At 38.1% G+C, this 24,038-nt stretch overlaps 1 protein-coding gene across 2 annotated transcripts; it reads right to left on the bottom strand.

Annotated features, from left to right (window-relative positions):
* Positions 1–1,858: 1,858 nt before the first annotated feature.
* HSD17B1 (hydroxysteroid 17-beta dehydrogenase 1) lies at positions 1,859–4,444 on the bottom strand. Of its 2 annotated transcripts, none has more exons than XM_012548239.3 (6): positions 3,982–4,438; positions 3,679–3,846; positions 3,121–3,300; positions 2,896–2,989; positions 2,290–2,467; positions 1,859–2,131 (listed from the first exon to the last, which is right to left on the bottom strand). In XM_012548239.3, exons 1-6 carry the CDS (start codon positions 4,076–4,078, stop codon positions 1,940–1,942), a joined length of 909 nt encoding a protein of 302 aa, XP_012403693.1. In that variant the 5' UTR covers positions 4,079–4,438; the 3' UTR covers positions 1,859–1,939. The 2 variants fall into 2 exon arrangements, with proteins under 2 accessions (XP_012403693.1, XP_031822172.1); XM_031966312.1 differs by having other exon boundaries at positions 1,993–2,131; positions 2,256–2,467; positions 3,982–4,444.
* Positions 4,445–24,038: the final 19,594 nt, after the last annotated feature.

The raw sequence follows: 24,038 nt of genomic DNA, 5'->3' as shown, positions 1-24,038 counted from the left end.
CATGTTTAACATATATTGGATTACTTACTGTGTAAGGGAGGGAGAAAATTTGGAACCCAAGGTTTTGTAAGGGTGAATGTTGAAAGCTATCTTTGCATGTATTTTGAAAATAATATTATTAAAAATAAAAGCTTAGCAAAAAAGAAAAAAGAGGATACATTCTGGGGAAGGAGTGTGTATGTATGCAAATACACATATATTGCATATTGTATATGTACATTTCTTTATAGAATGTAAGATCCTTGAGGCCAGGAACCATTTTGTCTTTCTGTTCTCACTGCCTACCAGTTATTTTATAGATGTTTATTGAGTCATTGCCTACTGGAACACAATCCAAGTCAAAGATCTGAAAAATCCCAGGCCATAGAGATAAAATTCAGTCTGTACCCTTTCATAGGACTTCATGGTCTTGGACTGGTTTATTTGAACAAGTCCGGACTTGAGTGGCCTCCAGGCTGAGTAAAGAAAAAAGGAGTAGCAGTAGCAGAATCCTGAGAAAAAAACAGAATCAGTCCCATGGGGATCAAATTGTTTTCTCTATCCTCAAGTCCATTATAGGCCTCCTTTCTGTCTCTTTTGTCCATATCCTCTTTTCACTCTGCTTCTTAATCTTCTGTTCACCTTGACCTTCCTTATTTCTTCATCTGTTTCCCCTTTCCTTTTCCCCTCCTTAAATCAATTCCTTGAATTCTCTGCCACCATCAGAGTTCATGGTTTTATACCTTGTTTTCCCACCTTTATCCCTGGGCTAACGATCACAGCTCTTTATTCCTTTTTAGTAACCCTTTCTTTTCCCTGTAGTCCCTTATGTGGCAGTGTACACTAACTATAGCCCCTCTAAAATGTAGTTCCAGGAGTCAAAATCCAGTCCTCCCTTATTCAGTCATCTGCCTTGAACAAAAGGGTATATGTTGAGGGAAAACCCTGATCTTCCCTTTGACTTTGCTGTACAGAGTAGACAGGCAGACAGCCAGTTGGAATGATATATCTTGTTGGAGTAAATTAGCTTGCCTCAATAGCTTCTCTGGGAAGTAAGCTGTGGTAGGGGATTAGAGGGATCTCCTCTAGCAACTGGGCAGGTAGTAGTGGGAAAAGGGAGAATCAGAACAGGACAGATTGCCTCTAGTCAGTGTTTGTCCCCACTTATTTCCTGGTAATGATTGCTCATATTTTCAGGAACTCTGCACTTTTAAAATTTCATTTACATCACTTTTCTCAATTAGTTTGCCACAATAGCCAGTGAGACAGGCAGAGCTGGTTTATCTGCCTTTCACATGAGAAAACTGGGCCAATAACCAAAGTTGAAGTTTAAAGTAATTTAAAACCAAGTATTGTTAGTTCTGGGAAGAATCATCTTTTCCAGTAGTGTCACACTCAAAAAGGAACCATTAAATCATTCATAAGGATCCCTTCAGTTGCATATTGACTTAGAAAATCTCATATTAATATTACTCATGTTCTATTGTATTATTATTTTATTAAATATTTCCAAATTACATTTTAATCTGGTCAAACTCAGTGCAGCCGAATATTTGATACTGCTGATCTATGCCACCAATCCAATTTCATAATATTTGCAGAGACTTACACACGATAGGCGTTTAAAATTAAAAAAAAAAAAAAGCTTATTTGAGGAATTAATTTTACACAGGAAAAACGGGGCGGGGGGGGGGGGGGAGGAGGAAGGGAGAGGAGAATAATTTAAGTCACATATTGACAAAGCCAGTAAGTAGTAACAGCTGACCTAATCTGTTACCCAAAAGTTGTTTTTCCAATACAGTAAGCCAGCCCCTAATACGAGCGCTCACCTCTGGCTCCCTTTGGAAAAAGTTTTGCAAAAAAGTCACCAGTTAGTATATGTAGACCTAGTTACTTTACTAAGCATGTGTCTGCTTAAAAAAACAACAACAAAACAAAAACAAAAACGGGCGACTCTAACTCAGAGGCCTTCAGTTCCATCGTCTTCACGATTGTCCTCCTCCTCCGGCTCGGAGAAAACTGCGCGGTACATGGCATCTACGTATTGAGAGCCTCCAGGATCAGAAAGTCGGAGTCCGGCTAATGGCAGAAATCGCTCAGTGCTGAAATAGCGCAGGACGGGGCAAGGGGCGCCGAGCGCTCGAACGAACACCTGTTGTGAGGAGGGAAAAAAAAGAACTTGGGACAGAAGGGTGGACAGGACCTCAGCCCCGGTCGCCTTCTCCCCAGGCCCCAGATAACTATTTGTGGGCCTCCTCAGAACTTCCCTATCCCACCTCCGGGAGAGAGGGAGTCCCCGCTACACCCCACCTCCACCACGTCTTCAGGGTCCTGTGCCGCCTCCCGGAAGAGCCGCTCACAGTGCTGCTGGTAGCGGGAGAAGAGAGCCCGGGTCTCCAAGTCGGCGCTTCCCAGTACTCCGCCAGGACCCCCCTCTAGCTTTTCTTGGAAAGCGGTGCGTACAGGGCCGCACTCTATGAGGCTGATGCTGAGAGCGCAGAAAGAATGGGCTGGGGCCGGAGGCGTCACCATTGTCCACCCTCTGGCCTCCCTTGTCCCAGCAGCCTCCACCTCCAGAATTAGGAGATAAGGCACCTAAGTCCGGGTATCATAGAACGCTGGTGCTGGAACGGACTTTAGAGATGGGACTTTTGTTTTGCATTGAGGAAACAACCCCTAGAAACTGTTACTTAGTTAGGAAGCTTTGTAACAGTTTAAGGTTTCTGATAGAGGATCGGGAGTAGCTTCCACTCACTCTACACTGGTGGGAAGGGGGATCGGGAGCTTCCACTCACTATATTTGTAGAAAGGGGAGGTGGAAGAAGAGGCACAGCTTCTAGTGGGGCAGGACTCCCAGGGCTGTCTGTCCCTGACGGGGAGGGAATAGGGATGCCCAAGGATATCCTGCTTACTCACTGGATTCCGAAGGGCAGCAGTAGCACAGCCAGACTCTCGCATAGACCCTCCAGGGCAAACTTGCTAGCACAGTAAACTGCATTAAAGGGCAAGCCTTTGGGAGTCAGGAGAGAAGGAGAGAAGGGGACTGAGCTAAATCCTGGATGTTCCAACCCCCACGCCCGATCAGCACTCACGCTCGACTCATGTACACCTATAATCATCATCTGGCTTCTCCCTACTCACCCATCAGCCCGCCAACGCTCCCCGTAACAAGCACCCGGCCGGCTCGGCGTCGTTTCATGTCGGGAAGGAAAGCTTGGAGCGTTCGGACAGTCCCCACCACATTCACGTCCAGCACGGAGCCCACAGCCTCTACTGCGTGGGCCTCCAGTGGCCCCAGCAGGCCACGACCGGCATTACATACTGAAGAGAGGAGCCCACTCTTGGTCCCCACCCTACTGTTCTCCCTCCCCTCCAGAAGAAGAAGGAACATCCCGGGTCAAACCTGGCAAATTAGCCACTCTTTGGCATCCTCAGATTTCCAAGCATTCCAGCTCAGTTTTTCATTCATGCAGAAAACATTATTTAACAACTATTCAGTACCCTTTTCTAAGTCTTTACGGATGGGACAGAACAAAGTTGAAAGCAGACAAGATAGTGGAAACTCCAAAACTCCCCCAGATCCCCAAGCACCTCCAGCCTCTGACTAGGAAAGAAGGTAAGAAATGTTCCTGGGAACGGAAACCGACACTTCCTCTGTCTAAGGAAAGAAGGGAGTCCAAGTGGCCTCAATAGTCTCACCCAGGATGTCCACGCGGCCCTCAGTCACATGGTCTCGGGCAGCTGCCACAGAGCTGGAGTCTGTCACATCGAGCTGTAGCGTCTCCAAGGAGCCTGGAGGGCATCCTCTAGCTCTTGCTCCCTCCCACAAAGGACCTTGAGACCTGAGGTCCCGGAGAGTGGCGTACACTGAGCAGGAGGGCGGATTGCCAGGAATTAGGACCTCACTCCACCAGACAATCTTCCCCTCCCTCCTCACTTGAAGTCACTGGGCCCTCGGACCCCACCTCCATAGCTGGTCTTTAGCCTCTGCTCTCTTCTCACCTTTGAAGCTGCCTGAAGGATCAGCAGCCAGGCGCAGAGCCAGATGCAGACCAATTCCAGAGGAACAGCCTGTGATGAGAACTATCTTTCTCTCCATAGAGAAAGGACAGAGAGACCAGGAAGGGACAGATTTAAGAGACAGACCAAGAACTGATTGGAAGGAATCAGAAGCAAAAAAGACTAGGATGCAGACTGACTCAGCCCTTGAGCCCCAAGGGCACCTCCTTTTTCTGAAGCCCCCAGTCTCCTTTGTTATGTCTACTTCATTATCTCAAGGCCAGTGAGCTTTCACTTTCCCATTCTTCACACTTCCCCCCTTTCTCCCCAAGCTTAATCTGCTGGCAAGCATCACAGAGGTCTTATCAACTCTGAAGGCTGAGAAGGGGAAACTGAGGCAAAGGGCAGCAGCCTAGAGCCAAATACAGCTGCTTTCAAAGCTAAAGGGAGAGGAGGGAGTGGATGGACTTCTTAGTCATCTCCACTTGATTATTCTAAGTATACACACTGCTCCTTGGCCTGTCTGAGGATAAACCTAGACAGACATGCTGAAATACTGGTTTATTGATTGAATGAGAAAACAATGATTTGATTTACATTTCTGGAGTAGAGGAGAGAATGGCATGGAGAATCCCCTCCATACTCTCAATTCACAGGATCTACTTCCTATGCTACACCTTCCCTCTTCTTCCCTCCCCACTCTTCAGAGAGCTCAATCCAGATCCTAAATCCAGGACCCAGACACAACAAGGGAGAGAGACTATCTGCAAGAACTGTCCATGGTTTATAAAATGATCCCCTCCCAAGGGTCCCAAGTTAGGCCACTGGTAGGATTCAAGGTCCCAAGAGAGTCTTAGGAACTACTGGAGAATCCAGGTGGCACAGGTGAGGGGAATGGGTCATACAGCTCCTGCTCGACACCTTGAGTAATACCTCAAGAAAAATTTCTTGACAAGGTCAACAGTGTCACCCTGAGGTTGGGTGGGGAACTTCTCCCTCCCCAGGACAAAGTTCTGTCCCAACAGCAAGGCTTCACTCTCAAACTGGCTCTGGTGGAAGGGGGTGCCCTCAGCCGGGCTCTTCACCAGCATCTCCACAAAGAGCTTCCATCTAGGGGCATAATCTCCCAGGGTTAGTGGGGGTGACTCAAAGTTCCGGTAAAAGAGACTGAGTAGTGATCAAGTAGAACCAAAGAACAGCCCAGAGAAAGGAGAAGAAAGGAAAAGATTGCAGGGGGGGCCTGGAAGGACAAGTTTGGAGAAGAGACTCTCAGATCTGGCAATTAAGAGATCCTTGGGCCCCTGAGAGAGAGAGCAGTTTCAGGGAGGAAAGCTGAGGCAGTTCCTGCAGGCAGCTTCTCAAGGTGAGGAGCAGTGGAGAGAAGAGAGGGAGGATGGCCATAGGCTGGGGAATGAGTGAGGGCTTCTGGGGATGGCCTGTGGGGAAGCAGCCATTTGCTGGAGAGGCCCATGCTTTATGAGGGAATGGGAAGGAGGGAGGATAAAAGAATCCCAAGGGAAGGCCTAAGACAGTGAGCAGGGGGAGTCAGGAGGCCCAGGCTACAGCCTGAATCTTGGCACTCAGCAGCCATGGGATCTCAGAATTCACCTCCCCATACACAAAATGGAAGAGAAGCAGAGCAAGAGGGACCCCAGAGGCTGCTTAGTCCAACCCCTGTATTTGGGACCTGAGAAGACTGTGGTTCTTCCCAGAGGACATTTTTTAAAATTTATTTTTAATAATATCTTTTCATTTTTGAAAATGTATGCAAATAGTTTTTTTTATTTTAATAGTTTTTTTCATTTACAAGTTATATGCATGGGTAATTTTACAGCATTGACAATTGCCAAACCTTTTGTTCCAATTTTTCTCCTCCTTCCCCCACCCTCTCCCCTAGATGGCAGGATGACCAATAGATGTTAACTATATTAAAGTATAAATTAAATACAAAATAAGTATACATGTCCAAACAATTATTTTGCTGTACAAAAAGAATCGGACTCTGAAATATTGTACAGTTAGCCTGTGAAGGAAATAAAAAATGCAGGCAGGCAAAATAAGGGATTAAATTCTTAATGTTCTAGTCATCCCCAGAATTCTTTTTCTGGGTGGGGTTCAGTTCATTACTGCTCCATTAGAACTGATTTGGTTCATCATTTTGAAGATGGCCATCCATCAGAATTATTTTGTGTTTTAAGTATAAAGATCCCTGGTTCTGCCTTTTATAAGCATCAGTTCATGTCTCTCCAGGCTTTTCTGAAATCATCCTGCTGGTTATTTCTTACTGAACAATAATATTCTATAATATTCATATACCACAATTTATTCAGCCATTCTCCAACTGATGGGCCTTAACTCAGTTTCCAATTTCTGGCCACTACAAAGAGGGCTGACACAAACATTCTCATGCAAATAGTTTTTAAAATTCACCCTTGCAAAACCTTGTTTCAAATGTTTCTCCTACCCTTCCTCCAACTCCTCTCCCCAAGACAGCACTTAATCAAATATAGGTTAAACAAGTGCAATTCTTGTAATTAGATTCTACATTTATCATGCTGCACAAGAAAAATCAGATCAAAAAGGAAAAGAAAAAACTGGAAAAGGGGAAAAAAAGCAAACAACAATAATAAGGTGAAAATACTATGTTGTGATACACAATCACTACTCTTTCTGGATGCAGATGGCTCTTCATCACGTCTATTGGAATTGGCTTGAATCACCTCATTGTTGAAAAGAGCCAAGTGGGTCACAGTTGATCATCGCATTATCTTGTTGTTGTGTATAGTGTTTTCTTGGTTCTAACTTAGCATCAGTTCATGTAAGTCTCTCCAAGCCTTAATGAAAGCATTCTGCTGATCGTTCCCTCCATAATATTCCATAACATTCATCTTCCATAATTTATTCAGCCATTCTCCAACTGATGGGCATCCACTCAGTTTATTGCCATTACAAAAAGGGCTGCCAGAAACATTTTTGCACATGTGGATTCCTTTCCCTTTTTTTATGATTTCTTTGGGTTACAGGGCCAGGAGAGACATTGCTGGATCAAAGGGCTCAATTTGATAGCCCTTTGGGCACAGTTCCATATTGTCCTGGAGAACATTTTGTAATGAAGCTGTGAACACTGGGCTAGGCTTTGAGCAGGGATTCATATAAGCAGCTTACATTTAAGAGTTCCTTTGAAAGCATGTAACGGGGGGGTATTATCCCCATTTTTAAGATGAAGAAAGGGCTCAAAGAGATTTAAAAGGTTTCCCCAGGGTCCCTCAGGCGGAGAAGGCCTGCCTAACGCACACCTTTAGCATCAGCCTCTGCCTCCCCTTTAAACCTCCCCCTTGTTGACTTCCCCTTCTCTCCCCATCTGTCTGATCCCTCCAGGGTGTCCTTGCCCTTTGTGTCCATCTCCCTCAGCCTCGCCCTCCTCACCTCTCTTGGCCTCATAGACTGCAGTGTGGCAGCCAGGTAGGCGGTCAGGGGGGGGCCCATTTCTGAAGGTATCAGCACTATAGATGTGGTCAGTACCAAACTCCTAGTCATCCCTGGAAGGCCCCAACCACGGGAAAGGGTCCCAGGGGAAGAGAGGTAGGAGAGGGAAATAGGGTTGAATGGCCCCAAGCGTTACAGGGGGAACACCTAGAAAGGGGCATATGGTGGAGGAGAATGAAGGAGGAGACAGGGATGGGGGAAAAAGGGGGCAGGATTATTTGATGGAGGAAAATTTGAAGACGCCCTCCCTCCAATCTCCCTTACAGAGGACCCACAAAGAGCTCTTTCTTTGTATCAAATGTCTCCCTTTTCAGGATTAAACAAGAATCAAAAGGGCTATTTAACTTTTTGGGAACATGGACCCCTTTTCGTTATTGTAATCCTCATAAAAAAATCTTCAAATCAAAAAGTCATAACATAAGGTTACAAAGGAAAATTTAAAAAAGTCAAAATGTAAAAACAAAACAACCAATCAAAAAATAACTAACTTCCCAACCCTTGGAGAACTCCCCAAATAAAGTAAGCATTATTTTGGAAAATGTCAATAAATAACTTTCAATTGGATCATAATTTATAGTCAGAATTATATCATTTAGTGGAAGGCTATGGGAAGAACAAAGGCAAGGAGGCTAGGGGAAGGGCCATGGTCCCAGGAGATTTCTGTAATAAGAGTTTCCTTCAAGGATTCATGGATATGAGGGAAAGATGGCTGACCTGGAGTGGTTCAAGACCTGCCAGACACTTTCCCTCATCTCCCACAAGAGATTTATATGTTTTGGTTTCACTTTGGTAATAAGCTAATTTCCTGAAGAGATTATTTCATTTTTGCATTTACATCCACCCAATAATCCAACACATGGTATATGCTTAATTGCTTAAGAAATTTTGATTGAAAAAAGAAAAAAAAGAAAGAAATTTGGATTGATGATTGAGTGAAGGGGCCCAAAGTAGGGAAGTTTTTTCCACGGGGTCACACAGTTTGTCGGGGGCAAATCAAGACGAATCCAGTCTTCCAGCCCACAGAAAAGGTTCTTTCTTTCTTCCTTGGTGAATTCTCCCATTTATAAAGGTTTTTAGAATAACCTTCCTGTGGAGCATGAATGAGGGCTGAGTTTACAGACAAGGGAATCAAGTTCAAACAACTTTGTTTTTTCTTTCTGTGACTGATAAAACTTCTCCATTCAGTTTAATCAGGCAACAAATACTTTCAAAGCAAGCTATGTGACAGATGGAAGATACAAAAAAAAAGGTTCCTTGGAGGTGACATTCTAAGAGAGGGAACACAGGGTGAGGAGATGAGATCTTTTTTTTTTTTTTTTTTTTAATTTTACCTTTTATTTGGATATATTTGGGTAACTTTCACATTAAAATTCCAAACCTTTGTTCCAATTTTTCCCCCCTTCCCCCCCCCCTCCCTGATGGAGGATGCCATAGATTTAAATACATTAAAATATAAATTAGATACACAATAAGTATACCAGACCAACGTTTTTTCTGACAAAAAGAACAGACTCTGAAATATTTACAATTATTGTGAAGGATATCAAAAATGCAGGTTATAAATATAGGGTTAAATTATGAATGGTTTTTTAATCTCCCAGAGTTCTTTTCTGGGATGCTATTCAGTTCATTACTGCTCCATTAGAAATGATTTGGTTGATCTCGTTGCTGAGGATGGCCTGGTCCATCAGAACTGGTCATCATATAGTATTGTTGTTGAAGTATATAATGGAGGAGATGAGATCTTAACAGAGGAGGCATAAGGTATTTCCATTCAGGTACAGACCCACAAGGCAGATTCCAGGCCACCTAGTTGGGAGGATACTGGCAGCTGGGGGACAGAAAAGGTCTCATACCACAGGAGATGGCCTCTAAAGTCCCTCTTCATGTATCTTTATTTTAATTTATTTTAAATTTAAAATGTTTCAACCTATCTAGGGAAAGGGAGGGGAAAAGGAGGGAAAAATTAAAAAGGTTTGGTTTAATCTAAAAATTTCCATGCATATAACGAAATAAAAGGTATAATAAAAAAAAAACTTTATGACAACCCCATTAAGAAAATAAAAAAATAAAGTCCCTCCTAATTCCAGATCTATGACCACTGCTGGAAACAAAACAGGTTTCATTTTTCTGCTATTTGACAGAGGAAATGACTAGTTCCTTACCCAAGGTGACTAACAAGTATTTGATCTGAGAGCCAAATGGATATTTCCTCTTTTTTCTATCACACTGCAATTTTCCTAGAGAAAGACAGTGGAATGTCTTGTTCTCTAGATGGGGGATTTTAAGAATTGAGCACTAGGATGGTCTGTACAGGCTGTCCAGTATGACCTCCTGATCGTAGAGAAGAGGAAATCAGGGCTGGAAAGATTAAGGTTCTGGCCCAAGATCACACATATAAGCAGGATTCAAACCCAGGTCCTCTGACACCAGATATACCATGCTTATTATTGCCTCTCCTGGACAGGATCTTTTTTTTTTTTTTTTTTTTTTTTTTTTTTTTGCAGAGTGGGGTGGGGAGGGGGAAAAATGGGCATTTCTTTCTTTCTTTCTTTCTTTTTTTTTTTAATAAAACTTTATTGACAGTATATATGCAGGGGTAATTTTTTACAACATTATCCCTTGCACTCATTTCTGTTCCGATTTTTCCCTTCCCTCCCTCCATCCCATCCCCCGATGGCAGGCAGTCATATACATGTTAAATATGTTATAGTATGTCCTAGATACAATATGTGAGAACAAAAGTTCTCTTGTTGCAGGAAGAATTAATTTAGAATAAAAAACCTAAAAGAAAAAAATGCAAATAGTTTATTCATTTATTCTCCCTCTCTGGGTATAGCTGATTCTGTCCATCATTGATCAATGGGAACTGAATTAGATCTTCTTTTGGGAAGATATCCACTTCCCTCAGAATACATCCTCATACCTATTGTTTTGAAGTATAAATATCTCCTGGTTCGTCATTTCCTCCATAATTCATTTAATCTTTGCTTCTGTATTCATCCTGCTGGTCATTTCTTCAGAACAATAATATTCCTAAATTCATATACCCTTTACCAACCATTCTCAATTGATACAAATTCATTTTCCAGTTTCTACCATAAAAGGGACAAACATTTTGGCACATCGTTTTTCCCTTTTAGTATCTTTTGGGATTAAACCCAGAGTAACACTGCTGGATCAAAGGAGGTCGTTTGATAATTTTTGAGCATAGTTCCAAATTTCCCAGAATGGTTGGATGATTTACAACTCCCCAAAACAATGATCAATGTCCCAGTTTTCCTCCCTCCAAAATTCATCACTATTTTTTCCAATCTGACTAGTGGTAGTATATCCATGGTCTTAATTTCATTTTTGATCAATAGTGTTTGGAACCTCTTTCTTGGGGAAAATTCAATTTCTCATCTGAAAATTGTCTATTCATATCCTTTGACAATTTATCAATTGGAAAATGGCGATTTCTTAAAAATAAGAGTCAATTCTCTATGTATTTGAAAGAGGCCTTTTTTAAAAAAATTTTTCCCGTTTGTTTTCCTTCTAATCTTTTTTATTGTTTTGTTTATAAAAGGCTTTTTAATTTGATATAATCAAAATTTTTTTTTTGATCAATAATGATTCTAATTCATCTTTGGTCCAATTCCTTCCTCCCCACAAAAAAAAATTTTGTTCCTTAATTTTTTTATGATTTATTTTTGCCCAAATCAGGACCCATTTGATCTTATCTTGGTTGGGTTTATGGGGTCCATACATAATTCTATACTAATTTCCTTTCCCAGCAGTTTTGTCAAATAATGAATTCTTATAAAAAGTTGGGATTTTGGGTTTTGTCAAACCTAGATAGCTATAATTTTAATTTTTTGTCCTTAACGAACCTATTCTACTGATCAAAATCTATTTTTAAATCCAAATGGTTTTGGTTGTTTATAATAAGTTTTAGATAAAAGCAGTACTTTCATTTTGATTTATTTTTTCATTAATTCCTTGAAATTTTGACCTTTTTTCTTCCATTGAATTTCATTGTTATTTTTTCTATATTAAAATAATTTCTTGGATCTGATTGGTATAACAATAAATGATTTTTAAAGTATTTTTTTTTTAATTTTCAGCTTCAAGAGCATAATATTTTTCAATTATTTAAATTGACTTTTTTTGTGGAAGTGTTTTTAATTTTCCATATAATTCCTGATTTCCTTTGGTAGATAGATTAAAAATTTTATGCTATCAACAGTTCTTTTGAATGAATTTCTTTTTTTTCTTTCTGTTGGATTTTGTTTGATGTAAAAAATGTAGGAAAATGGAGATCAAAAATACCAATGGGTAGAATGAATGAACTGTACCCAGAAAAAGAACTCTGGGAGATGACTAAAAATTACATTAATTCCCAATCCCTATTTATAACACATGCATTTTTGATTTCCTTCCAAAGCTTTTTTTAAATTTAGAGTCGATTTTTTTTACAGCAAAAAATTTGGTCATTATTTTTTGTATCAATTTATTTTTAATTATTTAAATTTTATTCCTAAAGGGGGGAATAAAATTAAAAGGTTTAATTGTTTTAAAGTTACCATGTTATATCCTGTAAAAAGGCTATTAAATAAAAAAATAAAAAAATGTGAGGATTTATGTGGATTTATTTTGTATCCTGCAACTTTCAAAGTTGTGAATTATTTTTTTTTTTTTTTTTTTCTTTATTTTATTTATTTTTATTTTTTATTTTAGCCTTTTTTACAGGATATTATAAGGGTACTTTACGTAATTTGCCAAACCTCTTGTTCAATTTTTCACCCCCTCCCCTAAATGGCGGATGACCGTGATTTAAATAATAAAAAGGATACCAATAAATACATAACCCAAATTTTTTGTCAAAAATCGACTTGTACAATTATTTGAAGAAATCAAAAGGGTTTTTATAAATTGGGATAAAATTCAAGAATTTTTTTAGTCATCTCCAAGTTCTTTTCGGTATATAGTTCGTCATTACTGTAAAAATGATTTTTGATCGTTATGAATCCTTTGATCCATCAGGTGGTCATCATCGTATTGTTGTTGAAGATATAAGATTTCCTGGTCCTGCTCATTTCCTTGGCTCGTTTGAAGTCTCCGGCCTTTTCTGAATCATCCTGTTGGTCATTTCTTACGAACATTATTCCATAATTTTCATATCCACAATTTATTCAGCCATTCTCCCAACTGATGGACTCCATTCACCAGTTTCTACCACTACAAAGGGCTACAAACATTTGACATAGGCCTTTCCCTTCTTTATTCTTTGGGAATAATCCGTGTAACACTGCTGGATCAAAGGGTATGCACAGTTTGATAACTTTTGGGCATGTTCCAAACTACCCAAAATGGTTGGTTGTTACAACTCCACCAACAAGAATCAATGTCCCAGTTTTCCCCATCCTCCAACAATCATATTTTTTCCTGTCATCTTACCAATCTGACAGGTGTGTAGTTATCTTAGGTTTCTTAATTTGCATTTCTCGATTAATAATGACTTGGAATTTTTTTGATAAAAAAGCTTTTTATTGGAAAGCTTTTTTTTGTTTTTTTAAATGGTTTTTTTTAAATTGGTTAATTTTTAATTTTGGAAATGGGTTTTATGAACTTTACTTAAAAATTTTTTTTGTTTTCCCTTTTTTTCGATTGTTTTTGTTTTTAAAAATTTTTTTGGTTTATAAATTTTTTCTTTTTTGTGATGGTAATGTTTTTTGTTTGGTTGGAAATTCCCTTCCCAAGGTTGAAGGTTATTTGTTTTTTTTTTAATTTTTTTTTTATGCCTGGGTTGAAATTTTGGGCCTTATTTGGTGCGGGGGTGTTGGATCAATGCCTTTTCAATTTGGTTTCAATTTTTCCCTTTTTACAAACAGTTTTATCCAAAAGTGGGATTTTGGGTTTTTGGCTGGTTGCCGGGTTGATGTTTTATTTTGAAAATCTTTCCCTGACAATAATTTTTTAAAACCAAATGTTTGGTAACTGTGCTTTTTTATTTTAATTTTGTAACCCTATTTGTTTTTTTTTTTCATTTTTTGTTTTGATTTTGTTTTTTATGTTTGTTTTTTTTTTTCTGGTCATTAAAAAGTTTTTTTTTGTTGGTTGCCTAAATAAATTGTTTGGGTAATTTTTACTTTATTTTATTTTTCCCTATCAAGGCTTTAATTTTTAATTGTTTGCGGGAAATTTGTGTTAAAATGTTTTATAAATTTCTGTTTTCCCTTGGATGATTTAAATTTTTTTATTTCAGAGTTACAAAGGATTTTTCTTTTGTTTATTTTTGGATTTTTGTGTATATATAAAAATTTTGTTTTGGGTTTATTTTAACCAAAATTTTGCTAAAGTTGTGGTTTTTTTTTTTGAAAGTCTCTGGGTTTTAAAGTATCAATGCCGGCAAGGTGTTTTGGCTAAAATTTTTTTATTCTTTAATTCTTTTTAAAGCTTTTTGTTAAGGTTTTAATTTAAATTTTAAATGTAGGGTTTGGGCTTTTTGTTTTTTTCGGTCTTTTGGTGGTTGGTTTGTTATTACTTGTGTTTTGGTTTTTGCTGCTGATTATTTTTGGGGGTCTTTTTTAAATTTAAATGAAAAAGGGGGGTTTGGATTTTTAAATGTTTTTTTTTTTGAGGGATTGTTTGGTTTTTTTTTTTTAAATTTTTTTTTTTGATAGTTTCTAATTTGAACCAAATAAATTTTGGTATAAAAATTGATAAATTTTTGTTTTATCTTGGGAGTTTTTTTTCTTTTTAAATCTTTTATTTTTTTTCAATTGTGGGGTTTTGTTTATTTTTTTTTTGTTTTTATGGTTTATATATTTTCCTGTTTTCATAGAATTTGGGAAATTTATTTTTATTTTTTATAAATTTAATTAATTAATTTTTTCTTTTGTTTGGTAAAATTTTAAATATTAGCTTTTTTGGGGTTTTTTTTGTTTCATTTCTTTTTTTGAAATGGGATTTCCAAAATTTTTCCCCTTGTTAATTGGGAGTTTTTTTTTGGGGTGTTTTCTTTATGGTTTTTTTTTAAAAGGTTGGAAAATTTATTTTTTCTAATTTTTTCCTTTGAAAGTTTCCCTTTTATTTTAGGTATTTTTTTTAACTTTTCTTTTCAAAGTTTCAAAAGGCTTTTTTTTTTTTGGCTTTTTTCTGCCCTTGTTTTTGTTTTGGGTTCAAAAGTTTTTTCTTTCAATTTTTTTTTTCCTTTTAATTTTTAAATTTCAATTTGGTATTTGTTGGTTTTTTTGTTTTTTTTTTTTTTTTTGGCCAACTTTCTTTTCTTTTTGTTTTTTAAGTACCTCTAGGATTTTCCCTTTTTTCTTTGTGGTGCATTTTTGGTATAAGTCTATCATTTTTATTTTTGGGGAAATTATTAATTGTATTATAATTTGTTTCCCCAAATATTTTTAAGATAATTTTTGTTTTAAATTTTTTTTATTTTTAATTTTTTTTGAATGGTTTTTATTCTTGATCTGGAAAAGTTTTTTTCTGTTTTTCTTTAATTTTAAAAGTTTTTTCCAATAATGGGTAATTTTTTTAGTTATGAATGGAGAAGAAAAGTTTTCCCTTTATTATTAATTTTAAAGTAACTCTTTTCTAATTTTTTTTCTTTTTAATTTTTTTTATTTTTTTTGTGGTTTTTTGTTAATTTCGAGAGGGAGTTGAGATCTCCTACATTACAGTTTTTTCTATTTTTTTAAAATTTTTTCTCCTTTAGGAAAGGGTGATCCATTGGTGATATTGGTTTTAATATTGTTTTGTTTTTTAGGGCCCTTTTGGGTGTGGTTTCCTTTTTTTTTTAATTAGTAATTTTTCTTTTGCTTGCTGAGTGGATGGTTTTTTTTGTTACCTAGATTAATAATTTTCTAGTTTCCCCTTTATTCTAGCCTGCTTTTGGTTTTTTAAAAACATATTATTCTGATTTTTTCTGTATTGCTTTTTATAGTTTCCCATTCAATTTCGTTAGAATTATAAATTTTTTTCCTGTTAATAACCCAGATTGTGCTTTATTTTCTTGCCTCCCCAACCTTTTTTTTAAATTATTACCCCTTTGATATGATCTTTCCTTTTTAATCCCCCTTTTTTTTCCCCTTCCTTTTTTACTTTTTTCTTTTTTTTCCTTCCCCGTTTTAATGGGGAAAATTTTTCTCTAAAACAAAAAATTTATTTTTCCTTTTCCAATTTTAAGATTAACAATGTTTTCCCCCCTTTAAATTTCAGATTATAAGTTTTTAGGTTTTTTTGGGAAATTGGTTTTTTTTATTTTCCCCTTTTTTATTTCCCTTTTTTTGAATTTTTTTTAATGGGTTTTTAAAAATTTTCTCTGGGGTTCTCTAATATACCTCTTCATAGCAAGAGTGAAATTTTTTCCTATTTTTTCTAATTCCTTTCATCTCTTTTCCCTCTTTGAGGGGCTGATTTCTTTTACAATTTTGAAAATTGATAATCAAATTTTTCCTCCTGGTTTCGGAAGGTTCCAGTTTATTATTACATTGATGCTTTAATTTGTGGTTTTAAGCCCTTACCTGACTTTTTAAGGAAAAGTATTTTTCCTGTTTCTCAATTTTTTTAAAGTTAATTTTATCAAAACTTTTTATCTATTGGGATTCATTTTTTTTAATTTTGTTTTAAATTATTAATTTACAATAGTTTTCCTTATTAAAGCCCGATTTGGTAAAAGCTATTTGTTCATAGGGAAACCAATGTTTTTCTGTAAGCAAATTTTAAAGATTATAAAATTCGTGGAGTCAAACCCGAACCCTACCGGTTTGGATCAATTTACCTGTTTTTGTTCATAAAAGGGAATTTTAGGACTTTCAACCCTATTTTTCAAATGTTATTAATTGGGTTGTTAATTTTTACTACTTTTTTCTTGGGACTGTTTACCAATTTACTTCTTTAATTGGGCCTATCTTTTTGGGTTTTTTTCCTTTAAAATTTTAATTTTTTGGCAAAAATTGGGAATCTTAATTATTATCTAATTTCCTTTTCAAGGAATTCCCCTTTTCTTTTAAGATCAATTTTTTTTTTCCTCTTTCCTTTTTTTTAAATAAAGATTCCTAATTTATCTTTTTGGTTTTTATTGAATGTAATTTTCATTGCATTGTGGTCTGAAAAGGATGCATTTACTATTTCTGCCTTACTGCATTTGAATTTGAGGTTTTTGTGTCCTAATATACAGGCAGTTTTTGTATAGGTTCCATGAACTGCTGAGAAGAAAGTATACTCGTTTCTGTCTCCATTTAGTTTTCCCCAAAAGTCTATCATATCTAACTTTTATAATATTCTATTTACCTCTTTGACTTCTTTCTTATTTATTTTGTGGTTTGATTCATCTAATTCTGAGAGTGCAAGATTGAGATCTCCCACTTGTGAAGACCGGGTATTTTAAAATCAGCCGGAGTTAGGAATTCAGGTTAGGGGAAAATCGTCAGTCTTTATTCTCAGTGAAGCAAGATCGGAGGTGGAAGGGAATCGGGTGATAGCAATGTGTGCAGCTGAGTCAAGAAGCTAGCTAGACCAGCAGCCACATGACCAGCAGTTAGGAGTATGGAACCCAGGCTCAATCTCTCCCAGCTTCTCTTCCTGTCTCTCTCTCTGCCTCCCCTCACCAAAATCGACATTTCCTCTACAACACATCAGGACTTTCACAGAGAGTGGGTGGGGGCCATTCTTTATCCAATCATGTATATTAATAGGGTATAGTCCAATTACTATTTAGCCTCACGTACTTGGGACCTCAGTACATCAACTCAAACCTCAGCCCATTACACCCACTATTACAGTTTTGCTGTCTATTTCTTCTTGCGGCTCTCTTAATTTCTCTTTTAAGAATTTAGATGTTACACCACTTGGTGCATATATGTTTAATATTGATATTGCTTCATTATCTATGCTACCCTTTAGCAAGATATAATGCTCATCCCTATTTCTTTTAATTAGATCAATTTTTGCTTTTGCTTGATCTGAGATCAGGATGGCTACTCCTGCTTTTTTGACTTCACTTGAAGCATAGTAGATTCTGCTCCAACCTTTTACCTTTACTCTGTATGTATTGCCTTGCTTCAAGTGTGTTTCGTGTAAACAACATATTGTAGGATCCTGACTTTTAATCCAGTCTGCTAACTGCTTCCTCTTTATGAAGGAGTTTACCCCATTCACATTTATGGTTAAAATGACCAATTCTGTATTATTTGCCATCTTCTTAACCCCTGCTTATGCTTTTCTCCTTTCCTTCCCCCATACTCCCCTCCCCAGTATTAAACTTGTGAGCACCACTTGCTTCTCACAGCCCTTACTTTTTAGTATCCCTCCCCCCACTTTAGAGTTCCTCTCCTTATCTTACTCCTTTTCCTCACAATTTCTATATTCCCTTCCACTTAGCTTACTCCTTCCCTTTTCACTTTTCCCCTCCCACTTTTCAATGAGGTGGGAGAAGTTTCACCATAAATCGAATATGCCTAATATTTTCCTCTTTAAGCCAATTCTGATAAGAGTAAGATACAGGCTATGTTCATCCCCCTCCATTCTTTCTCTCAGATATAATTGGTTTCCTTTGCCTCTTCGTGAGGCACACCCACACTTTACCCCTTTTCAGGCACAATTTCCTTTCCACCTCTAGTTTCTAGAACAAATTATACATGTGTTCTTTATATATCTTTATAGCATAACTATAGTTCCCAAGATTTCTTTTTACTTTTTTAGTTCTCTTGAATTCTATATTTGGAGATCAAACTTTTTGTTTAGTTGCCGTTTTTTATTCAGAAATAGATGAAATTCACTTATTTCGTTGAATGTCCATCTTCTTCCCTAAAAAAAAAAAATGCTCATTTTGGCTGGGTAAGTTATTTTTGGCTACATACCAAGTTCTTTAGCCTTTCAGAATATCAGATTCCAGGTCCTTTGATCCTTTAATGTGGACGCTGCTAGATCCTGGATAATCCTTATTGTGGCTCCATTATATTTGAATTGATTTTTTCTAGCAGCTTGTAATATTTTTTCCTTTGTTTGATAGTTCTGGAATTTGCTATTATATTTCTTGGAGTTTTGACTTTAGGGCCCCTTTCAGTAGAGGATCGATGAATTCTTTCAATGTCTATTTTACCCTCTGTTTCTATAACATCTGGGAAGTTCTCTTTGATAATTTCCTGGAAAATAGTGTCCAGGCTCTTTTTTTCATCATATTTTTCAAAGAGTCCAATAATTCTCAGATGTCTCACCTAGATCTATTTTCCAGGTCTGTTGTTTACCCAAGAAGGTATTTGACATTTTTCCATTGTTTCATTTTTTTTTTTTTTTTGGTTTTGCTTGACAGATTCTTGATATCTGTCATTCAATTCTATTTGTTCAATTCTGATTTTCAATTAATTATTTTCTTCACTCACATTTTTATATCTTTTTATCATTGTCCAATTGAGTTTTTAAGTCAGTTGTTTTGTTCTATGGAATTTTTTTCCATTTTGCCAATTTTATTTTTTAGAGAGCTATTTTCTTTGTCCAATTCACTAATTCTATTTTTCAGGGATTTGATTTATTTATCCACTCTATCTTTAAATGAGTGGGATGACTTATCCAGACTCTTTTTCCAAGCTTCCCTTTCCTTTTCTAATTTTCCTTCTAGCTCTCTTGTAAGAGTCTTTTTAATTTCTTCTATGAAAGTCTTGTGTGTTGAGGACCAGATCATGTCCCCTTTTGGGGATTCATCAGGAGACAGTCTGTTTTTAATCTCCTCAGGGTTTAAGGTCTGCTCTCTATCCATATATAAGCTATCAATAGTTAGAGTCCATTTTAATTTTTTGCTTATTTTGTCAAAGAAGAATCAAAGAAAACAAACTAGCAAAAAAACAAAACAAAAAAAAAACAAATGCAGTCTGCTTTTTTATTGGGGCGGGGGGAGCTGGATAGTATTACTGAGCTTCCTTTACAGACTTGGGGGGGGGAACAGTGAGGCACTAGCAAAACAGCAATGGCTGTGCTGTGTCAACACTCTGAGACTCTGAGAGTGGGCTTAGACACTCTGGGTGGGTGTGCCCAGGTCCCAAGAGACCCTGGCTTCTGGGGGTTATAGTCTTTACCCCCTGTGTTTACAGCTCCTCTGCTAATCTACTTGCTTGCTGCCAGGGTAAAGTATCCACACTGTGGTAAAATCTCCCCACAGAAACAGTTGAGATCATACCTCACCCCCGTAAGTCAGCTCCATACTCTCACTGCCGGGCCCTTGTTGCCTGCCTTCAGTCTACACCCAATCTAAGTGTCCCCACGGTAGCCACTGCAGCCCAGGAGCCCAACTTTTAAGTTCCTCAACCAAGCGCCTAAGGCTCTGGAGGGGGCAGTGCCACTGCTGTTCAATCAACGGTCTCCTTTCCCAAGCACATGCCCTCCAGTGTTAAATGAACCGCTTGTGAGGCATGTGGTTTCAGCTCCTGAGTCTTAACACTAATTAAACATGTGTGCTGGCCTGCCGGAGAGTTGCTGCTTAACAAATTTTGCTTTGTCTGGTGGAGCTATACCTTGTGTTCCAATTTTATCCCCTCCCTTCCCCTAGTCAACAAGCAATCCTATACAAATTAAACATGTGCAGTTCTTCTAACAGATTTCCATAGAGCACCATGACTAGCTAGAACTGGGAATTTGGGATCAAAAATACCTGAGTTGGAATCCTGCCTCAGAGGCCTTAACTAAGTTGCTTGTAACCCAGCAGTGGTCTGAGGAACTAGGTCATTCGAATACCCGCAGAGATCAGTGCAGAGAGAGGGAGGTATAATTCCGACTCCCAACTCTAACCCTAAAATGCCTCCCGACTCTAACCCGCCTCCTGACTCTAACCCAACCCTAAATTCGCCTCCCGACCCTAAATTCGCCTCCTGACTCCCGACTCTAACCCTAACCCTCCTGACTCCCAACTCTAACCCAATCATGACAAGTTAGCAGAATTGATGGCTACATATCCTGTCATTATTCAGTTCTCAATAATTAAGCCATTAAGAAAGAGGAGATGCTTGTTGGATACAGAAAAATGGGATACTTATCAGTCCCTAGTTGCAAAGGAAGGAATGTATCCTTACTTTCTAGATTAAAAGAGAATCCTCTTCCTTTAAACATAAGATAAAGAGACAAGGGCGACTCTTTTGGGCTATCAAAGTTCTCCAAGCTCTCTCCAGCAATGCAAAAACTAGTAGAAGCAGAAGGCAGACTGCAGGAAACCAGTCCAGTGAAAACTGGTCCTGAGCTAAGTCAACACAGCAAAATGGCCAACACAGGGCAAAATGAATTTTCAAGTCAAATCCTAGAAGTCAGAAGTCAGTAAACATTAAATACCTAGGGGGTGATAGGAACTGGGGGATACAAAGAAAGGCATTAAAGAGCTCAAGGAGTTCACAATCTAATTAGGTATGAAGGAGACAACAAACAAGCTACATACTATATAAATAGGAAGGAACAGAGAGGATGCTTTGGAATTAAAAGGGTTTGGAGGAGGCTTCCTGTAGAAAGGGTCTTGAAGGAAGTCAGATAGATCATAGTCTCATCAGAGGAGGGAGAGGAAGCAATGGGGTGAGAGATTGTCCAGAGTTTCTTGTTCCTGGAAAGGCTTCTTGCTGGATGATTGAGTATATGTTGGGAAAATGTAAGAAAACTGGGTAGGAAGGAAGGGCTTTGAATGGGAAACAGATTTTTATATTTTCTCCTGGAGAATAGGGAACACCTGAGGTTTCTTGAGGGGGGAGGTGTGTACCTGTTTTTTAGGAAAATCCCTTTAGTGGTTGAATGGAGAATGATTTGGAGTAGGGAGATTTGAGATTGGCAGAACCACCAGTGTCTATTAAGGTAATCTAGGCATAAGGTTAGGAGGACCTGGATTCGAGTGGGAGCAGTGTCAGAAGAGAGAAGGGGAATAATATTCCAAAGATGTTGAAATCAACAGCCAGCTTGAATATAGGGAGGCAGGAGCACAGGATGACTCCTAGATTTTCAGCTTGAGGAGCTGGGAGGATGGTATTATCTTCTACAGTAATAGGGAAGGTAGGAGGTGGAGGAGGGAGGGTTTAGGAAGGAAAGATAAATGAATTCTCATTTAGACACATTGAGTTTAAAATGCTTACTGAACATAGAGGTCAAGATATCTTGGGTGAAATAGATAAGTAGTGCAGTGGATAGAGCACTGTCCCGGAGTCAGAAGGACCTGAGTTCAAATTTGATCTCAGGCATTTAATTGTATGACCTTGAGCAAGTCACTTACTCTGCCTCACATACACACAAAGTTAACTGAAGGGCAGTTGGAGATGTAAGACTGGAGTTCAGCAGAGAGGCAGGGGCAGAATAGATTTGAGAATCATCAGCATATGGAAATGGTGATTAAATCCATGGGAGAGCGCCAATGAGATCACCAAATGAAATGATATAGAGGGAGAGGGCCCAGGATAGAACTCTGAGGGTCAGCTATGGTTAGAAGACAATTCGGGTAATTTGCAAAGGGATCCATTGAGGGAGACAGAGAAGAAAGTGGTCAAATAGGTAGGTGAGAGTGATGTCCAAAAACCTAGAACAAGAGGAGAGAATAATCATCTTATTTTTGTTATGCTCAGGGTCTAACAGTGTGCCTTGCCCATAAGAAGGCCTTCAACAAATGCTTGTTAAACGCTATTGGAGCGTCCTTGGGGCTTTGTGAGGCACATCGAAGCAACTGACTGAGGGAAAAAATACTTCATGTGAGATAGGGAGACCAGCTTCAAGTCCCAGCTCTGTCCTTGATTTTCTTGTGGCCTTGGATACAGGGATAAAGGGCCTTACCCTTTAATGGTCTTGTCTCTGAAATTGGGACTAACAATATTTAAACGGAAGAATTTACAGACTATGTAGACCAACCTCTTATTATACAGAGGAAGAAACTGAAGTCCTGAGATATTAAGGTGAATTGCCCAAAGTCAGGCATGGATTAAATTGTATAGCTAGAATTCACACACACACACACTTGAAAGTTTCCTTGCAACATCTAATCCAACCAGTATTGTGAATCCCCTCTACAATGTATCTGATAAACATCATCCAGCACTTCTTTGCAGAGCTCTGAGATTACTTCCAATTTATCCTGTATATATCTCATTGATACATATTTGTTTATATGTTGTCTCCCCTCTTAGAATGTAATCTCATTGAGGACTTAGTATTTTTTTTTTTAAATACATGCAAAGATAGTTTCAACATTCACCTTCCTTAAAACCTTGTGCTCCAATTTTTTTCCCTCCCTTCCCCTAGTCAACAAGCAATCCTATACAAATTAAACATGTGCAGTTCTTCTAACAGATTTCCATATTCATCCTGCTGTGCAAGAAAAGTCAGATCAAAAAGGAAAAAACACAAGAAAGAAAGAAAAAACCAAGCAAACAAATCAATGTCTAGTTTAGTGCTGTGTTCATCGTAGTTGCATAATAAATGCTTGTTGACTTTACTTGGCTGTGGACTCATTAACTCCCATGGGTTCATCAAATAAAAAGAATTTAGATCTTTTGGATGGGTGGATGAGGTCAAAGGTGGATTTTCCCAATATGTCCTGGCCAGGAGGAACAAACTGGAGGTCTCAGTGCAAGTCTGCTGAGTAAAGAAATTCTCATGCAGGTCAAGGACTGAGGACTTTAATGGAAATCACTCTACCCAGTCCTATTACTGTTTGCCCCTTTGATTAAACCACATGGTTCTGGAATGACTGGAGTAAACCACATTCTTTAGACTAGGCTTCCCAAATTCTATGATCCCCCTCTTTCCCTCCCCCTAGACAATAATCTTATAGGGCCCTGACCTGCCTCCCACATAATAGCCCTCTGTCACATCTACCCTGAGTGCCCTTCCTTTGTATTAGCCCCATTTAAGAGACAGGAGTGGAAACAGGGACTTCAGTATCTCTAGAGTAAAAACATAGTCTGCACAGGTTTCTCCCCATACCCCAGTTCCTGGGTCCTTAGCATTTCCCTGAAGTCACTGAGATGACACTTTAGAACCATCTTAATGGTACACTTTTATGTACAACGGTACATGATTCCATTTGATTCTCCTAGCCCTACGAGCTAAAAGATGCAAGCATTATCCCCATTCTACAGATGAGGAAATGGATTCAAAGAAGTCTTGGTCATTCTGTTATTAAAAAGCAAAGTTGGTAATGCACAATTGGTGGAATTGGTGGTGAATTGGTCCAATCATTCTGGAGAGCAATTTGAAACTATGCCCCAAATTTTGATCCAGCAATATCTCTACTGGGTCTCTATTCTAAAGAGATCATAAAAAAGAGGAAAGAACCCATATGTACCAAAATGTCTTTTTGTCCTGGCAATGAATTGGAAATTGAGTGAATGTTTATCAATTGGGGAATGATTAAATAATTTATGCTTTATGGATTTTAAAAAAATAATAGCTTTTCATTTTTTCAAATACATGCAAAGATAGTTTTTAATATTCACCTTTGCAAAACCTTGTGTTCCAAGGTCCCCCTCCCTTCCCTTCCCCAAAATAGCAAGCAATCCAATATAGGTTATACATGTACAGTTCTTCTAAACACATTTCCATATTTGTCATGCCGTGCAAGAAAAATTAGA

Source organism: Sarcophilus harrisii, chromosome 4 (genome assembly GCF_902635505.1).
Source record: "Sarcophilus harrisii chromosome 4, mSarHar1.11, whole genome shotgun sequence".
In the NCBI taxonomy this organism is placed as follows: domain Eukaryota; kingdom Metazoa; phylum Chordata; class Mammalia; order Dasyuromorphia; family Dasyuridae; genus Sarcophilus; species Sarcophilus harrisii.
The sequence above is the reverse complement of the archived record's forward strand: the minus strand, read 5'-3'. Positions and strand labels throughout refer to the sequence as shown.